We start from the raw sequence: 20,050 nt of genomic DNA on the forward strand, positions 1-20,050 counted from the left end.
ACCTATATTTGGAGCATGTTGTTTTTATGTATCACAGAGTCACAACAGTCGCTTTTGTGATTTTTTTTTTTAAGAGGCACAGTTCTCACTGCTGTAGGGAAGGATGGCACAAAATTGGGGAAAGATCTCTAGATAAAAATGTTATATTTAAAGATCCGCCAAGTTTATCAAACATGAAATAACATCAATGCAGCCAAAAGTAAAACTGAATTAAAAAATCCCCCCACTGGGAATAAATTCTTCCTTTATGCAGTCCCATCCTGCCGTCATGCCTTTTTCACTTTTAAGCACCCCTCTTCTTGTTCACTACCACTAACTGTAGTTACAGAAATATTTAAGATTTTTAACATTTTCTGAGAGTACCTAGAAGATGAAAATTAAAGATTTGAGGACTTTGTGACCATTAGTCCAAAGCGGCAATCTGGACTTTATTTTTCAAGGAAGTCAGATTAGTAAGCATTGCATTCTATGATGACAGCTTGTCTTCCTAAATCATAAAATAATGAAAGCAGCTGTATGGATCAAAGATCATGAAATTAATGGGTATTCTATTTTTCAAGGCATGTTTTAAGCAGCAAAGCCATCTGTACTGAAATAATGTAACTATATGGAGAGTGTCTTTTTATGAAAGGGAGAAGTGCCACTTACAGAGAACCTGTCACGTCACAGAAACCTGCAGATATAGAGTTAATCTGCAGGTAAATAGCGTTCCAAAGCTGCCTGCCTGCTGCACTGAGAGTCCGGCTGCTGGGCTGAAAGGAACTTTACGGTTCCCGGTAGCCTCCGACTTTCAGTCATACAGGCACAGTTGGGGTGGCGTCAGTCATAATGAGCGGCGGATGAAACCACAGCTTGGCATTGACTGACAGCGAGCTCAGCAGTGCATCAGTACAGAATCTGCTGTCAGTCAGTGTCGAGGGGTGGTTACAGTCACCACTCTCTGTGTACTGAACAGTGACTGAAGTCGCGTCGGCTGCCCCTCAATGATTGAAAGCTGAAACTGTCGGGAGAAATGAAGTTCATTTTCTCCCTGTAACCAGGCTTTCACGACTGGGCAGCTTTAACATGCTATTAACCTGCAGATTAACCCCATGACAGGTTCCCTTTAAATGAAATAATGTAACTATTTATATTCATGTAGTGGACTTAGTCCCTATAAAAATCATACTGGCTGTAGATTTTAGTATATTTCTTCTGAAGAAAAACAGTTTTATTAGACATGTAAATTAGGGGGCTTTGTTGCATCCTTATCATCCTCCACCCCTCCCCCAATGGTGATTGACAGTACTTGTTTTGGAGTACTGCCTGATCAAAGTCGCCAGACCTAAACATACTGACACTGCAGGGACTCAAGAGTGCAGTGTCAGTGCGTGTGTCTTCTCATCACTCTCCTGTGTATAGCGGCCGCTCGCTGTACACAGGATCACAAAGTAGCAGTTGGCCGATGCTCACAGCAGAGGGAGAGGAGAATGTGCACAATGTCAGTGTGTGTTGGGTTCTAATCTCCCTCTTCTTGGTGTAGAGGTTGCCCACTGCTTTGTGATCCCGTGGCCATTACACACAGAAGAAGGGGATACACTGATATGGCGGGGCCAGGAGTATGCACACAGTCCTCATTTCCCTCTTCTGTCGACATCAGTCCCCTGCTTTATTATCATGTGTGCAGTGAGTGGCCTCTACATACAAGCGAGCGAGATGAGCACTCACCCCTTCCAAACACTAAGGGTACCGTCACACAGTGGCATTTTGATCGCTACGAAGGCACGATCCGTGACGCTCCAGCATCGTAACAATATCGCTCCAGCGTCGTAGACTGCTGTCACACTTTGCAATGTACAACGCTGGAGCGATAATTTCATGATGTATGTGCGATGTAGAAGCCGTTGGTTACTATGCGCACATCGTATACAATATCGTGCACACCTTTGTTACACCATGCGATCATGCCGCCACAGCGGGACACTAGACGACGAAAGAAAGTTTCAAACGATCTGCTACGACGTACGATTCTCAGCAGGGTCCCTGATCGCAGGAGCGTGTCAGACACAGCGAGATCGCTGGAACGTCACGGATATATCGCTGGAACGTCACGGATCGTGCCGTCGTAGCGATCAAAATGCCACTGTGTGACGGTACCCTAACACTTGCACAGTTAGTATGTTCAGAGCTGGGGATTTAGATAAGACAGTGCTCCATAGTAAGCACTGTCAATCACCACAAAGGTAGGCGTGGAGCATGGTGACTGAGGGATGGATTGGTGCATCTAGCCCTCATTTATTTTCTATGAAACTAATTTTTCAAAATCTTCAGCGTCAGTATAATTTTTAGAGGGGCTAAGTCTCCCATATAATGGCATGTAAAAGTTTGGCGCCTCCCACCCCCCCCCTGGTCAAAATTACTGTTATTGTGAAAAGTTAAGCAAGTTGAAGATGAAATGATCTCTAAAAGGTCTAGCATTAAAGATTATACATTTCCTTTGTATTTTAGGCAAAAAAATATATATAGTCATGTTTTCATTTTTAAAATTACAAAAAGAAAAGTGGGCCCATGAAAAAGTTTGGGCACCCTTAGAGACTGTGTCAAAAACCATCAGCCATGAGTTCTTTTAAGCAGCTGCATAGCACTCTGAAAATGAAGATGGTGGAGGCTCACAAAGCAGGAGAAGGCTATAAAAAGATAGTAATGTATTTTCAAGTTTCCTATTCCTCAGTTCAAAATGTAATTAAGAATTATCAGAAAACAGTCACAGTGGAGGTCAAAATAAGGTCTGGAAGACCAAGCAGAACTTCAGTGAGAGCTGCTCGTAGGATTGCTAGAGAGGCAAATCAGAACCCCCGTTTGACGGCAAAAGACCTTCAGAAAGGTTTAGCAGACTCTTGTGTTGTGGTACATTGTTCTACTGTTCAAAGTCACCTGCACAAATATGGCCTTCATGGAAGAGTCATCAGAAGAAAACTTCTAAAAAGAAGAAAAAAACGGTTTGCACTCACCAAGCCCAATAGAAATTTCTTGTCGTTATTAGGACATGTGCGATACAGACAGGGAGAACATGTGAACCAAAGGACAACAGCTGTTTCGCGCACAATGCGCTTCCACAGATCCCTGAAGAAAACTTCTACGTCCTCACCATAAAATTCAGCGCCAGAACTATGCAAAAGAACATCTACACAAGCCTGATGCATCTTGGAAACAAGTCCTGTGGACCGAGGTTAAAATAGAACTCTTTGGCCACAATGATCATGCTTTGGGGTTGTGTTGCAGCCAATGGCACAGGGAAAATTTCAAGGGTAGAGGAAAGAATGAATTCAATGAAATTTCAGCAAGTTCTTGATGCAAACATATCACCATCTGTAAAAAGCTGAAGTTGAAATGATAACATCTACAAATGGATAATGATCCTAAACACACCTCAAAAGGCGCAACCACAGGCCCCTGATATGAACATCATTGAAAATCTGTGTCTAGACCTCAAAAAAGCTGTGAATGCAAGACAACCCAGGCTTCTCACAGAACTGAAAGTATTTGCTAAGAAAGAATGGATGAAAATCCCTCAAACAAGAACTAAAAGACTATTGTCTGCCTACAAAAAGCTTTTACAAGCTGTGATACTTTCAAAAAGGGGTGCTACTAGATACTAACCATGCAGAGTGCCCATTTTCCTTTTCGTAATTTGTAAAATGTAAAAGCTGAAAATACAGTATATCACAAAAGTGAGTACACCCCTCACACCTTTGTAAATATTTTATGTTTTCATGGTACAACACTGAAGATATGGCAAAGTAGTTAGTTTACAGCTTTTATAACAGTGTAAATTTGGTGTGCCTTCCAAATAACTCAACACTCAGCCATTAACCCGTTTCCGACATTGGGTGTAATAGTACACCTATGTTGGACTCACTCCTTTCCAGGCACATGACAGCTGATCTATACAGCTGACATGTGCCTGCAACAGCAGTGGGTGGAATTGCGATCCAGGAATAAAATAATGCCTGTAGAATATTTTACGCCATATGCCAATGACATCCATATGTGAAAATATGGATACGTTACATGTACACATAAGTGCAACAGCCTGTACTATTCAGTACCCAATAAAAGGGTAACCTTAGGAAACTGTATGACAGATTTTAAAAAACAAAAAAGCAGAATAATCAGGACAGCAGTGGGAACGTAGGACCAAAAACTGGACTCTTTTCACCTGTCAACAGGTCCTTTTTAAGCATTACAAATATAAAATAGGAAACACTAGGATAGAAGAGAAGGTATGCATTAATATATTGGCATAATATATTGGAATATATTTTCTGAATAGAAATATATAATACAGTTTTGTGACTAGACAGGTAATCTGACATTTACTGCATACCGGAGTTTATAGATCAATAGCTGGTGACATTGTCAGTGGGTTACAAAGGTGATTCCGCAAGTAACATAGTAACATAGTTAGTAAGGCCGAAAAAAGACATTTGTCCATCCAGTTCAGCCTATATTCCATCATAATAAATACCCAGATCTACGTCCTTCTACAGAACCTAATAATTGTATGATACAATATTGTTCTGCTCCAGGAAGACATCCAGGCCTCTCTTGAACCCCTCGATAGTGATAAAAGCAATTTTAGAAAGCTAATAACCTGAAGGTAGTACCTCCTGGGAATGTCAGATATTACATTTTCTGTAGATGACTGTCATTTTGACAGTGACTATGTAGCATATAGCATCATATAATCTATTAAAAGGATGGATCATTCATCCATTAGTGATCTGAACTACATTTCTTGGAAATCTGTTTCCTAGTCGTATCAAGAATACATGGAAATATAATTAAGAGTCACCGGGAAGTAAGCTATGAAGCCTGGGCTGGAGAAGCTAAAGGTAATGTGAGTGAGTGAGGAGAACGTACTCCTCTTTGAGAGCTCTGGGTTGGGCTACCTGCTATTTAAACCCCTGGGTCTCTGACTTCCACTGCCAGTCAATTAGTTTTGCTACCTGACTTGGGCTCTATGCTTTGCTTGTGTTTTTTTTTTTTTAATTCCTCCTATTTTCTGACCTCAACTTGAATTTTGACGATCCTCTTGTTTAACACTTCTGTTCCTGACGTGACTTCTTGGCTTTGACCCTGGTTGGTGGCCCTTCCTGCCTCTGGTTGGCTCCTCTGGTTGGCAGCTCTTCTGTGGAAGCAACCCACTGGGCCCCGATATAAGAAAAGATCTCTGTACAGGGGTTAATGGGTGAAAGTTGGGGTTTCTCTAGAATGTGAAAGTCGGAGTTGTCAAGGTAGCCTTTTTAAGCCTGTAGCCTCTGACAGATGTGACAGTTTCACCTTGAACAGTAGTTGCCTTAGAGTAGGGTTGTCAATTATGGCACATGGACAAAATAAATGGGCGCAGAGTGGAAAACAGCTCTCAAAGAGGGCTCTTGATTTTGAGGATCCAGCCACTCATATATTACATATTCGGCTACTCATTTGGGCTGATGCGATGACTGCCGTACTTCAAAAAGACAACCTACCGACAAATGACCTTTCTTTTTTTTTTTTTTTAATGGTCATGATTTTTTTTCCTTTCCCTACAGCTCTACAGAATCGATGTAAGAAAATGTCTTTTAAAATGGCTGTTAAGCACCATGTGCTGCTGCAGTAACAAAGGGAAGAAAAAACTATGCAAAAATCTAGGAAGCCTACACTAGATGGCAGTATAATACTAAAGGCGGCGTGTACGGTATTATGTCTCCTGTAGTGTATGAGACATAGAGGACATGTCAGGATTTTGGCAGTGTGCTAACTTTAACAGTGGGTGCTGCACGCAAATAATGAATGGTCACATTTTACTACTGCAGTGAAATTACAAACTGGCAGCACAGAACTGGAAGTGCGTATTTTTAGTTTTCTCATTTGACACAAATATGTCTTTGAACACTGAAAGAGAAAATAAAGGATTTGTCTTTTAAAGAGAAGCAATATTTATTGATTTATTTCACTCCACATGACATTATTTACCAGCGTAAGGTAGAGTTCTTTTGTTACTGTGATAATGGCAAATACAACTTGTATACATGACCAAGGTAAGTGCGCCAACTTGTATACAGGATAATTTCATAACCTGTGGAAATCCGTCAGACACAACTCTCCTGCACTTCTACATTCTGTAGCTGAACAGAGTAAGGCCATGGTCACACTAGCAGTATTTGGTCAGTATTTTACATCAGTATCTGTAAGCCAAAACCAGGAGTGGAACAATTAGAGGAAAAGTATAATAGAAACAAGTCACCACTTCTGCATTTATCACCCACTCCTGGTTTTGGCTGAGGAATACTGAGGTAAAATACTGACCAAATACTGCTAGTGTGACGGCAGCCTAAGGCTAGGGGCCAAGGACCTTAGATTAGTGACACCATTCCAGCTCTGAAATAAAAAAAATACTGGAGTGGTGCTTTACATTTTATGTACGGTATTTTCCTCTTGAAACAGTGCAAAGCCTTAATCATGGGACAGTGGTGGCAGCGAGTCTCTGTGTTTTCTACCCAGCTCACATTTTACAACTGTGCTGTTACTGACAGAATATAATCTTACACTGTTGGGGCCATTGCTGTGTGCCCACCTTGTTTCCAATGCTCAGCAGCTCAGTGTGGGTGGGACAACAGTGTGGCACAAGTATGACCCCTGCAGAAGGATGCTCTCAGCGGGTATCACCTGCACCCTAAACAATAATCTTAGTATGGCACCAACATATTCAGCAGGGAAAGTAACCAACAAGTAAAATCTGAAGTAATCCAAACAATTTAATAGTACCTGCCTATAAAATATCATAATCTGAACCCTCTGAACTAAAAAAAGCCAGTAGAGGTAACCAGAGACCCCGATACAGAAGAGACAAAAGCCTTCAGGATTATCTGTATCTGACCATCTAATAATGTGTATGGAGTAGTGATGAGCGAGTACACTCGTTGCTCGGGTTTTCCAACAGGACGCCGAGTATTTATGACTGCTCGGATATTTAGTTTTCCTTGCCACAGCTGGATGATTTGCGGCTACTAGCCAGCCTGATTACATGTGGGGGTTGCCTGGTTGCTAGGGAATCCCCACATGTAATCAAGCTGTGTGGTAGCTGCAAATCATCCAGCTGTGACAAGGAAAACTAAATCTCCGAGCAGTAATAAATACTGGGAGACCACCCGAGCGTGCTCGGGAAAACCTGAGCAGTGAGTACATCTGCTCATCACTAGTATGGAGGTCTCCCTACTCTTCTCCAACAGATGATGTTGGAAAAGAAAAAGATCAGGTAGCTAAATTGTAAGCAGACATGCTCCCATGAGAGATAAGCTACCGCCAGCATTCATGTATATGGGGGGGGGGGGGGGCAGGGAGGGGCAAATATCTAAAGCATATGGCCACCTAAAAAGTTTAAGTATAGCATAATGGTTGCCACCAGTAGGACCAGGATCATATTTCTGAAGGACAAAAACTGGATTGCGTAAAGTACTTATGTTCTCTTCAGTGGAATAGGTTTTACTGGGTTTTCTAGTTGTTCCATCATCTCAAAGACATAATGATCCTTAAAGTTTGTTATTTATGTGGTGATACCATAGTATTAGCCCTCTGGCAACAGTGAGGTTGATGGCAACTGCAGAATGATGTAAGTGCATACTCTGATGAGGAATAAAAACTAGTAGCAGAGTAAATACAGAAGCAAAAGTATTTTAAAGGCCCTGATTCATTACCACTGGTGATTATCTCGCCAGTCTTGATGATGGAGTGTGCTGGAGTCAGATGCATCTGACAAGTGGCGTGCACCTCACCACAAATCTCACTCCAGTCTGGGACTGGAGTAAGATTTCTGGGGCAACGAACGTTACAGGTTGTCATAAATTAGGCGAGTTATAACATCACGCCCTCGTACAAATTTTCACGCAGCAGGGTAAAACTGGCAAGAAAACGGCAAAAATCACAACATTTTTGTAACTTTTCAATGTTTTCTATGCTGTTTTGGGGGGGTAAAAGCTTTGATGAATCAGGGCATTTCTGTAGTTTGACAACATTCTCTGGATTAGATCTTTCAGATGATAAAATAAAAAGTATAACATAATGAGGGGTCTTCTTACCATCATGAGAGAATGAAACCTACATTAATAAAATAGGTTCAGTATTGAGTGATGGCAGGTTCCATAATACCATGTTCTTCAACACACCATGATTTTAGAAAATAATAATAGTTCCTTACTAGTGCTCGGTGCATGTACTAGTATTGTGAACGACAAAGGTAAATTTTCCCAGGTGTATGGAGATTTGTATTTGTCACCCACACCCTGCATATGTAACCTGAAACATCCGATGACATGTCACCATAACAGGACGCCAGGCAAAATCAATGCAATGTCCTATTAGCCTCACTCAGAAATCTTCATGTGCAACTGATGCGTCACTTTATCTTTTTCGATTGGTCAGTACCATCTGCACAAACCCCAATAATTGCCTCCATAGTGTAGAGTGTTACATTGTATACAGGCATATAGTGACAATTACGCCAACTGACAGTAACTGCTGGGGTTGTGTCCATGCTTGCTCTAATCCCATCTGAAAATGCACCATGTGTTTTCTTCCATAAAGATCATGTTTTTCAGTCTTGTCATGCATTCCTCACATATCTCTAGTGTGGGAGGAATGAAAAAAAAAGACAATTGTGAACACAAGAGTGTATATACTGCGCTGCTGCCAATGTCCCACTGGTGTCACATTCTGTCCGTCCTTCTATCTATCTACAGTGGGGGGAAAAAGTATTTAGTCAGCCCCCAATTGTGCAAGTTCTCCCACTTAAAAAGATGAGAGGCCTGTAGTTGACATCATAGGGAGACCACAACTATGAGAGTCAAAATGAGAAAACAAATCCAGAAAATCACCTTGTCTGATTTGGCAAGATTTATTTTGCAAATTGTGGTGGAAAATAAGTATTTGGTCATTAACAAAAGTTCATCTCAATATTTTGTTATATATCCTTTGTTGGCAATGACAAAGGTCAAACGTTTTCTGTAAGTCTTCACAAGGTTGGCACACACTGTTGGTGGTATGTTGGCTCATTCCTCCATGCAGATCTCCTCTAGAGCAGTGATGTTTTGGGCCTGTCGCTGGGCAACAAGGAATTTCAACTCCCTCCAAAGGTTTTCTATGGGGTTGAGATCTGGAGACTGGCTAGGCCACTCCTGGACCTTCATATGCTTCTTACGAAGCCACTCCTTCATTGCCCTGTTGGTGTGCTTGGGATCGTTATCATGCTGAAAGGCCCATCCACGTTCCAACTTCAATGCCCTTGCTGATGGAAGGAGGTTTGCACTCAAAATCTCATGATACATGGCCCCATTCATTCTTTCATGTACACAGATCAGTCGTCCTGGTTTCTTTGCAGGGAAACAGCCCCCAAAGCAAGATGTTGCCCCCCCTATGCTTCACAGTAGGTATGGTGTTCTTTGGATGCAACTCAGCATTCTGTCTCCTCCAAACACGCTGAGTTTTGCTTCTTCCAAACAGTTCTACTTTGGTTTCATCAGACCATATGACATTCTACCAATACTCTTCTGGATAATCCAAACGCTCTCTAGCAAACTTCAGACGGGCCCGGACATGTACCGACTTAAGCAGGGGGACGAGTCTGGCACTGCAGGATCTGAGTCCCTGGCGGCGTAGTGTGTTACTGATAGTAGCCTTTGTTACGGTGGTCCCAGCTCTATGCAGGTGATTCACTAGGTCCCCCCCGTGTGATTATGGGATTTTTGCTCACCGCTCTTGTGATCATTTTGAACCCACAGGGTGAGATCAGTGATAGATTATCAGTGGTCTTGTATGTCTTCCATTTTCTTATTATAACTCCCACAGTTGATTTCATCTGTCTATTGCAGATTCAGTCTTCCCAGCCTGGTACAGGGCTACAATTTTGTTCCTTCGACACCTCTTTGGTCTTCACCATAGTGGAATTTGGAGTGTAACTGTTTGAGGTTGTGGACAGGTGTCTTTTATACTGATAACAAGTTTCAACAGGTGCCATTACTACAGGTAATGAGTAGAGGACAGAGGAGCATCTTAAAGAAGAAGTTACAGGTCTGTGAGAGCCAGAAATCTTGCATGTTTTTAGGTCACCAAATACTTGTCATTGCCAACAAAGGATATATAACAAAATATTGAGATGAACTTTTGTTAATGACCAAATAGTTATTTTCCACCATAATTTGAACATAAATCGTACCAAATCAGACAAGGTGATTTTCTGGCATTGTTTTCTCATTTTGACTCTCATAGTTGTGGTCTACCTATGATATCAATTACAGGCCTCTCTCATCTTTTTAAGTGGGAGAACTTGCACAATTGGTGGCTGACTAAATACTTTTTTCCCCACTGTATATATCCCATATCTATCTATCTATCTATCTATCTATCTATCTATCTATCTATCTATCTATCTATCTATCTATCTATCTCATATCTACCTATTGATCTATCTATAGCTCTGTCTATCATCTACGTATGTGTCTATAATCTATCTATTATCTATTTGGATTTCTTTATCTACCTCGTATTATCTATCTATCTATCTATCTATCTATCTATCTATCTATCTATCTATCTATCTATCTATCTATCTCAATCTATTATCTATCTATCTATCTATCTATCTATCTATCTATCTATCTATCCATCTATCCATTTTTACAGGGGTGAACTACACTACAAAAAGGTGTTTGTTTACAATATTTCCTGGGGTAACAGGGCTTGGTTAGGTGGATGAAGATATTTTGAGAAGGAGCTAAGTGACACATTTTAACAATGAGAACAATGCAGATGAATAACAAGCCGAACCGGTTGTAGACGGTTTACATATGAAATGACTGCTTCTTTGTGCATGCTTCATGTTTTTGTTATGCAAAAAGTAAATTCAAAAGAGGATGAAAACGAAAGTGACAGTCACCTAAATGGAACAATTTGATAACACTTAAAGGGAGTCTCTATTATCCCCAAAATAAAAGGAAACTGAATTATTAGACATTCTTAGAGGGGACTAAGCCATTATAAAAAAAATCATACTGTAGATTTTAGTACATTTGTTTAATAAAAAACAAACAGTTTTATTAGGTATGCATATGTGTGGCTTTGGTGCACTATTGGTGTGGCCAAGTGGTCTGTGCACCATTCCACCCCCTTACTTGTCTATGGCCTGTTTTCTGTGCAATTCCGAGATTCTTTCTTCCCTGCCCACTCAAGATCTGTGTAAAACTGGCAGCGCTACGTGTAAGGCCTCATTAAGACGCTAGTGATTGGTCTCATAAGCAGAAAACAGACCCATTATAACCAGTATTTTGGATCAAACATTTTGTCAGTGTGTCCAATTTTTACCATTTGGTCTGCAAAAAAACTCTGCACGAGATCTATCTGTGAAAATCACGGATAGAACTCGTATGTGAAACCTAGTCATCTGAAAGAGCATTAACACTGCAAGTATGGAGGGGTATAGCAGAAGCAAGAGCAGGAGCTCGAATGGATTTGGCAGATTTTTAGAAAAGTATTCAGCGAGATATAGGACTTACAGATGCTCTGGAGCAGCAAAAGGATAGAATTTTTCATCAAGACTATTTTGAAACGTGCTTAGTTTTGCATTTAACGAATACACGTACAATTTTAAACAAGTTTACAATTTAATCTGAAAGTACATGTCCTCCCACTCCTTGTATTGTTTTTCACAAGTTTTATGTTAATGGCTGGCACAACATGAAACTGTAGAAAAGAAAATCTATCATCCAGTAAAAAAGCTTGCTATTAGCACTTACGAGCTATTAAGGATCTGGAACTTTTCTCCTTTTTGAAAACTTAGGTCATCTTCTGTTCTTGCTTCATAGTCATAAAGAGCCACAAAGAGTGTAACTCCTGAGGAATGAAAGCAGATCACATAATAAGTGGCGTTACATTAGCTCATACATGAAATAGCCCTTACACTATAACTCAATGGGATTCATTCCATATGCCATGGTTGGGAATAGCCTCTGCCAGGTTGTAATGGGCTTGTACAGGAGATAATTTACCCTTTAATCAACATGGACTCATTTTCATTATGAAGAGCGTGGAATGTGCAGCCATGACGCATAACAAAGCTGGAATTCAGACTAGTGTATTTTAATTCACTTAATGTTCTGCATTAAATATGCTTAGTAAATTGGAACCCGTTCATTATATCTGGGCTTGGTTGTCCTGGGTAATGTCAAGTTTTGGCAGCAATATTTGTATGAATGCACAGTTCTCCTCTTTTATTTAAGCTGGGGCCATTTTTGTAGGAGGAATTAAAGGCTCCCAGTCTATTTGTTTTTATCCTAACCCAGGACAAGGCTATCTATCCCACTCATCATTCTGAACAATTACTGTCCATGGAATAGAATAAGTGGTACTTCCTGAACACTCAATGGAAAATTGCTATGTAAAAAGCTGTTTATGGCTGGAAATCTGGTCTATTATCGGTATTTATAGTGCTTACTTTGTTACATAAAAAAAAAATGATTTTATAGAATGCTATCAAGCTTATGGTGGGCAACGTTTTACATTGCTTAAAGGGAACCTGTCACCAGGTTTGGCCGATACGAGTTACAGCCACCGCCTTACAGGGCTTATATAGCATTCTATAATGCTGTATATAAGCCCCCGATCTGACTTGTAAGAGAAGATAACTTTTATTATACTCACCTGCGGGGCGGTCCTGCGCCTCCCTTCTTGTGATGCTGCCCTCCTGCTTGGTTCATGTGGATGATGCCTCCCTGCATCATCCACACCGTCTCCTCGGAATCGTACTCCTGCGCAGGCGAACTTATCTGTCCTGTTGAGGGCAGAGCAAAGTGCTGCAATGCACAGGCACCGGGAAAGGTCAGAGAGGCCCAGCGCCTGCGCACTGCAATACTTTGCCCTCAACAGGACAGATAAGTACGCCTGCGCAGGAGCGCGATGCCGGGGAGACTGTGTGGACGATGCAGGGAAGCGTGGGAGGCGCCGGACCAAGAAGAGCAAAACCCCTCGGACCGGACCGCCCGCAGGTGAGTATAATAAAAGTTATTTTTCTTCTGTTACAGGTCGGATGGGAGCAGATATACAGAATTATAGAATAAGGAAATATAAGCCCTGAAAAGCAGTGGCCGTATCTCAAAACTGGTGACAGATTCCCTTTAATAGATTGTCTAGCATTCAAAATATGTAGTGTCTGTTCCAGTAAATACTTTGAAACATCTGTGTACATGTGGACACTGACTCTGTCTGCAGACATATGCTTTATACTCATGCTGAATAGTCATTCAGCGCAGAGAGATAAAATGTGTAATTACATTTATATCTATATCTATATCTATATATATATATACCGGTATATACTTGGAACTGTGCAAAGTTTATGTAAATAGTTTATTTTTGTCAATTAACAAAATGCAAAGTGCGTGAACAAAAGAGAAATCCAATCAATATTTGGTGTGACCACTACCCTTTGCCTTCAAAACAGCATCATTTTTTTCTAAGTAGACTTGTAAACCGTTTTTGAAGGAACTCGTCAAGGAGGTTGCTCTACACATCTTGGAGAACCAACCACAGATCTTCTGTGGATGTAGATTCTATAGATGTATGGATGTGCAAAACCTTCTGTCAGTACATGTAATACCACACAGACTTGGTGTTGAGATCAGGGCTCTGTGGGGTCCATATCATCACTCCTAGAACTCCTTGTTCTTTACCCTGAAAATACTTCTTAATGACATTGGCCCAATGTTTGGGGTCATTGTCCTGTTACAGAATAAATTTTGAGCCAATCAAATGCCTCATTGAAGCATAACCACCTTTTGCCTTTAATACAGCAACAAAGCATCAATTTTTCACGCAGTTCTTGAAGGAACATATCAAGGAGTCTGTTCCAAAGAACTAACTACAGGCAGATGAGAAATACAGGCTTAAACCATCATGCAACATCATCAGGGAGTCATCTAATCGGCTTCAAGTTTATTCTGCAGCAGGACAACCCCAAACATTACTCATCATAAAGGTGACCCCAAACTATCTTCAGTGTAATGAAGAGCAAGGAGTCTGGTAAGTGATGATATGGCCCCCACAAAGTCCTGATCTCACCACAAGTCTGTCTGGATTACTTGAAGAGACAGAAGGATATGCACAAGCCTACATCTATAGAAGATCTGTGGTTATTTCTACAAAATGTTTGGATCAACTTCCCTGCTGAGTTCCTTCAAAAGCGGCATAAAAGTGTTTCTAGAAGAATTCATAGTTTGATGCTGTTTTAAAGGAAAAATGTGGCCACATACCAACTATGGGTAAGATTTAGGTTTCTCTTTTGTTCATTCAGTTTGCATATTGTTAAATGATAAAAAAAACCTAATAATACTCCTATTTTTGAAAGCATTCTTACTTTGTAGCACTTTTTTCTACAACTGCCTAAAACTTGTGCTTGATTCAGTATACATAACTATATAAGTATATATAGTGTCTGGCTAGCTCATCAATTTATCAAGTCTGCAAGCTCTAGCTGCAACCTCCATATAATTTGTAGTAAATCAAATATTTGTAAAACTGGCCATATTATATAATAATCAACCAAACTCTGCATTTTTGTAGGGAGTGGTCAGTGATCTAATGTTAACGGGGCCCCTTGAGTATCAAATAACTGCAGATGTTGGGGTGGTGTTGGCATGGTAGTTCCACCCTCATCATGAAAATGATTGCTAATAAAGGAGTCAGTAAAATAGCTGTCGACTTAACAACGCATGTGTATCTACACCCAAAAAGAAAACGTTTTTGATATTTCCATTTTATTAAATTAAGCATTACTTGATCAATAGTATATCAATATTATACCTATAACGTGTTGAAATCTTCTACTTTTCACGGAAAATACCAGGAGTATTATATGAAGAGTGTACATATAGTGTACATAAGGAGTGTGGAATCTCCTGCGCCAAGTTGTCGGTGCTCAGAAGAGCCTGAGGCTGCAGGACAGGCCTGACAGCAAACACTTTCCGTCTATGCTCTAGCCTTCTCATACTTACACAGAATACCCATTGCTAAGTAACCATTAATATGGCTTCAATGTTCATTTTCAGGTCCCTTTGAACAATGGAACCGACATCTGATCTCAACAACTCTATCCTGCAAATTTGAAGTTTTGATTGCATAAATCAGGACATGAAAATTGTTATTTCAGTCATCAGTGAATAAAGGAATGCATGTGAATATTCCACACTGCTGGTAGGTAGAAATGTATATCCAAGATACACCAGAGTATGATTCTGGCTTTTATTACTCGACGCGTTCCGAAGTTTTCACACTTCTTCCTTAGGACATAACCCGTGGACCTGCAGGAGCTGTATTTCTATGCCTTTACATTGTTATGTGAACACAACGCTACCAGGTTAGCAAAACCTTTTAAATTTAAACTGGATAAGACCCTGTTTGTGCTTTTGTGCACTCTAGCTCCGGTTGTATCTCCAGGTTGTCGGAGACCGAAACCAGAGGGAGCGGAGGAGAGCGGAATTCATGTGGTCTCCCCCCTTATAGGGGATGGCTGAAGGAGTCAACAGTGAATCGGCAATATTACTAAGGAAGAAACCTATCCCTCCTCCATCCCCACTGGGTCTTCCGCCGTCTCCTACCTTCTCCCAAGCCAACATTAAGCCCCCTAAGCTTTCCAACGAATAACAAAGAGGTCAAGGGGCTCTGCTCAGCGACATCTGCAAAGGAATGAATCTAAAGAGGACCACTGGAGTGCTCCTGTACTATCAAAATCTAATGGCGGCGGGGGTGGGGGTCCTGGTTTTAGGCCAACTGGCGAAGGAGCAATGCAACCAAAAGGAGACCTTTTTCAAGGGGTGTTCCTCAACTTAGGTCAGTAGGAACCAATGATAGTAACTCAGAAAGCCCATCTGGTCGGTCTCCTCTTCAGGGATCAACAACAAGATCAGCTGCTCCCCGTCCCCCAGTTTCAAGAGGGAGATCCCAGGATGACACTGACAGCAGCAGCAACCGATCTTCCCCTCCAGAAGTTGGACGAGCCCATAGGCTATCCTTGCCAGATCTTACACATCCCCCTAGTACCACTATTCCAAGAATGAGGCACAGTTCCTCTGCCCCTCCACCACCTCCTCCTGGGCAATGATATACTAGCACCTTCTCCTGCTCAGAATGCCAAACCCTACAGTAAAATTAAACCTTTACTGCCAACGTCAGGGCATCATGCTCCTGCTGCTCCTCCAGTAAAGCCCCCTCCCTCTCCTGTCAACATGCGAACCCCTAATTTTCAGGGGCAGCCTCCTCCACCGCAACCTTACAGACAGCTCCCTCCTTCTGTGAACGGACCACCTAGCCCTATAAATGAGATGCCGCTAGATGTACCACTGCAGCTCTCTCTCTTGCAGACAAGCTTCAAACGTGCAAGGACTGGCTCCTCCACCAACTTCAGCAAATCTCTCTCCGGGTGGTAACAGACCACGAACGCCTGTAAGGGCCCTCTAGGATCAGCTCCTGTAGTACGTCATGGTGGCCGTGATGCACCTCCTCATCGAATGCATGGCACAAGTGATACAACCCAGAACCGGGCTAAGCCACCCCCATCTCCCTCTCGAATTCCTGCTGGACCTCCTCCACCACCACCTCCTGTCAGGAATGGACACAGAGACTCTATCTCTGTTGGGAGGTCATTTGCAGATAACTTTGCATCAAAATATTCCTTCCACTCAGTAGATGAGTTTCCTGCTCCAGAGGACTACAGACCCTTCCAAAAAGTCTACTCAAGCAAAACAAACAAGAGCAATCAGTGGAGCTCCTCCACTGATGCCAATTCTGTGGTGAGATGACATTACAAGTCTCCGCTGCCTGGAATCTTTACCCCAGCCCTCATCCTCTTTGTCCATCTCTTAATGAGTTGAGTTGCTCCCGCAAAAAATTTGTGAGCAAAAAGAAGCTGGGTGCCCCCCTACTGCCTCTCTAGCTCCAGCACCGTCTGTTGGACAGAAGATAAGCATTTGTCATAAGAACCTGGAAGTGATGCAGTCTCTGGTTTTGAACAGTAAATGCAAGCTTTAAAGGGAATCCGTTAGCATGTTTTGGTATGTAATCTGAGAGCATCACGATGTAGGGGCAGAGAGTTTGATTCCAGAGTTGTGTCACTTACTAGGCTGGTTGTTTTTATTTCTATAAAATCAGTGTTTTATCAGCAGGAGATTATTACTAGAAGATTGGGTATTTTGTGCCTCCTAGTCAACTGTTCTGTATAACCTTGCCCGCACCACTGATTGGCAGCTTTCTGTCTATGTACAGTAAACACAGAAAGCTGCTAATCAGTCATGTGGGCGGGGTTATACAGAGTTGAACATCCCCTGCTCTGCTAGATCTGCAGCAAAGAAAACTGCGATTCTATCATAACTGCTGCACCCAGTAAACTAAGTGATACATTGCTGGAATCAAGGTCTCTGTCTTTGGTAAGAAAAACTGATCAATATTAGTCATGTTCTTTCACTGGCAAATAGAATGGTATCTCTAGAGGGGCAAAAATCTATTTTTATCTCTTTAGCACTGCAGAGACAACTAGCGGTTATAAGACGTCTGACAAAGGTTGGGGAGTACAAGGTTAACACAAGGGTAATAAAGTGAATTGCATTTGTGGGTGTTCCTATGGGGTTTGACAGCCTGATTTTGATTCCGCATTAAAATCAACAGACCTTCAGATTTCATATTAAGTCACACATTATACTTTATTTTTAGCCCAAATCCACCTTCACTCAGATTTCCAACATTAACACCGTGTGTTCCAGTGTGTTGTGAGTTGCACACTTTAGTCAGATCCTGAACTTAAAATGTCAGGAATAATCATGGAGCTAATCATGTAGGTAAGGTGGACCTGACCTTCACATTTAATTCACATTTCGTTCTCACACTTGACAAAATGCAAGCAAATTGGCAGTTAATGTAAAATTTGATGAGTAACACATACTCTCTCCATTTTAACATGACTTTTCATCACTTATCATTTAATTGGGTTATTTAAGTTAGTGCAAAGGTTTTTAGGATAGTTTAGGACATATTAAAATAAGACAAAATGACTTGGTCTTACCTGTTCCCCCTCTCGTGCGCAAAGTTCCTGTGTGTGATGAGGAATTCACACCCCCAAAGACTGTAAGTCCCTGCCCCGCAGACCCATGGAAGTTGTTATAATTTGGAATGGTGGTCACAGTGAAGCTCGGATAGTGCTGTGGCGTGGGATCTGTCCCATAGCGGTACCCTAAGCTTTGCGTTAGACTGTTATCTCTCTCATCTGTCAGTTTGGTTGCTTCTTTATCCTTGCATTGCACACAGCCCATTATCTATATCCCTGAAAAATTAAGAAAAAAACATAAAGATAAAACATATTGTTAAGCAATTATGTGTAACTGGGAAACAATGGCCTTCAGCATGCCAAGACATTACAATGGTGACAGTAATTACATTCTTCTTAATGATGGATTACTAATTCTGTTTACACGGCATTCTTTAATTCTCCATTACTTTTCCAACAGCTGAAATCTACAAAGTTATACTGCTAAAACTGCTCGAATTCTCCTATGACCAATGGACTGAAAATCGCCGTTCACATATTTTATGGTCAGCAGATGTAAGGTACCCGTAAAGCAAACCTGTCAGCAGGATTGTGCTCAGTAACCTACAGACAGTGTCAGGTTGGCGCCGCTATACTGATTACAATGATACCTGGGTTGATGAAATCCGTCTTGTGGTTGTTGTGTAATCTTTATTCGTAGTTTTCAGTTAATGATATTCTCGTGCTTAGGGGCGGCCTGTGGGGGTCTTTATGTTGTGTTCTGCTTACATATTCATCTATATGGCTTATGACGGGTCACTGATCCTTCACTGACCTGCCTCCGATTTTACATAATGCAAATAATATTGTCAGCTTAGAAAAAAGTATTTAACTTCACTAAAATGGCGCCAGCGGTGGCGCATGTGCAATAGCATCTATCGCTTGCCAATAGATGCTACTGCGCAAGCACCACCGCCATTTTGCTGAAGTTAATTTTTTTTCGAAGCCACCAATCTTCTATGCATTATGTAAAATAGGAGGCAGGCCACTGACAGATCAGAGACCTGTCAGCAGTATTCATATCTAATCAGACCACCACACGAAGACCCCCCCACAGGCTGCCCCGGCGCACAAGAATCTCATTAACTGAAAACTGCAAATTCAGATTAAACAACAACCACAAGACGTATTTCATTAACCAAGGTATCATTTTAATCAGTACAACAGCACCAACCTGACAGTGTCTGCAGTTTACTTAGCAAAATCCTGCTGACAGGTTCACTTTAAAGTTACAGCATAGGTTGGTGTACATCTTTTTCTCTATACACATTACTGTACCAAGCTTTTCTAAAGGGGAAAAGAAGAAGCACCTCTAATAGCTGCTTACATTCTCTGAGAACAAAAGGTTTGGGCTTGGCTAAACTCAACAACCTAATCCTTTCTCCTAACTTCCGTGGGAAGAAATTTAGGCCACCCCAATACACATTAGATAGTCAGCCAGTCCGACTAAAATGAGAGGGTTTGGCCAACATTATTCTGTTATGTACTGAGAACTTGCAGCAGAATGTATGTGTCTGCCTACAGATCTTCCTTCATCCCTCTCCATAGAGTTTAAAAAGCACCAACTTCCATCTCCTGTCTCAGTAATGAGAACATTTGTCTTGAGAGTCAAAGATCAATGCATGAGAAGAAAGAAGTGGATTTTTCCACTGAAATATTAGACAGTTTCTTATTTTCATGTGTACTAATAATTTATTGAATAAAATTTAAAACAATTACTCTATAAGGGTATACATGATACCCACGTAGTAAGCGAAATATAGTGCCAGCATAGCGATGACGTCAAAAGCATACGGAAAGGAAGTGTGCACTCTATCATCTTTCATACGTCAAGACTGGGTGACGTCACACGCTGCCTGCGGCTCAGTGCTTAAGTCGCCACCGGCCGTTTAAGACATTAACGAAAGCAGT

General features: G+C 41.4%; 1 protein-coding gene and 1 pseudogene across 4 annotated transcripts in view; one reads left to right on the forward strand and one right to left on the reverse strand.

Annotated features, from left to right (window-relative positions):
* Positions 1-20,050, reverse strand: part of FYN (FYN proto-oncogene, Src family tyrosine kinase) — a 223,080-nt gene that overhangs the window by 31,228 nt on the left and 171,802 nt on the right. For all 4 annotated transcript variants that reach the window (XM_069726147.1, XM_069726150.1, XM_069726148.1 and 1 more), the window contains 2 exons: positions 18,119-18,376; positions 11,808-11,904 (listed from right to left, as the gene is read on the reverse strand). In XM_069726147.1, coding sequence (XP_069582248.1) covers positions 11,808-11,904; positions 18,119-18,365 — 344 coding nt within the window. In that variant the 5' untranslated portion in view covers positions 18,366-18,376. The remainder of the gene's footprint in view (positions 1-11,807; positions 11,905-18,118; positions 18,377-20,050) is intronic.
* On the forward strand, positions 15,571-16,857 carry LOC138680744 (WAS/WASL-interacting protein family member 2 pseudogene; annotated as a pseudogene).

This window comes from Ranitomeya imitator, chromosome 5, assembly GCF_032444005.1.
Source record: "Ranitomeya imitator isolate aRanImi1 chromosome 5, aRanImi1.pri, whole genome shotgun sequence".
In the NCBI taxonomy this organism is placed as follows: Eukaryota; Metazoa; Chordata; class Amphibia; order Anura; family Dendrobatidae; genus Ranitomeya; species Ranitomeya imitator.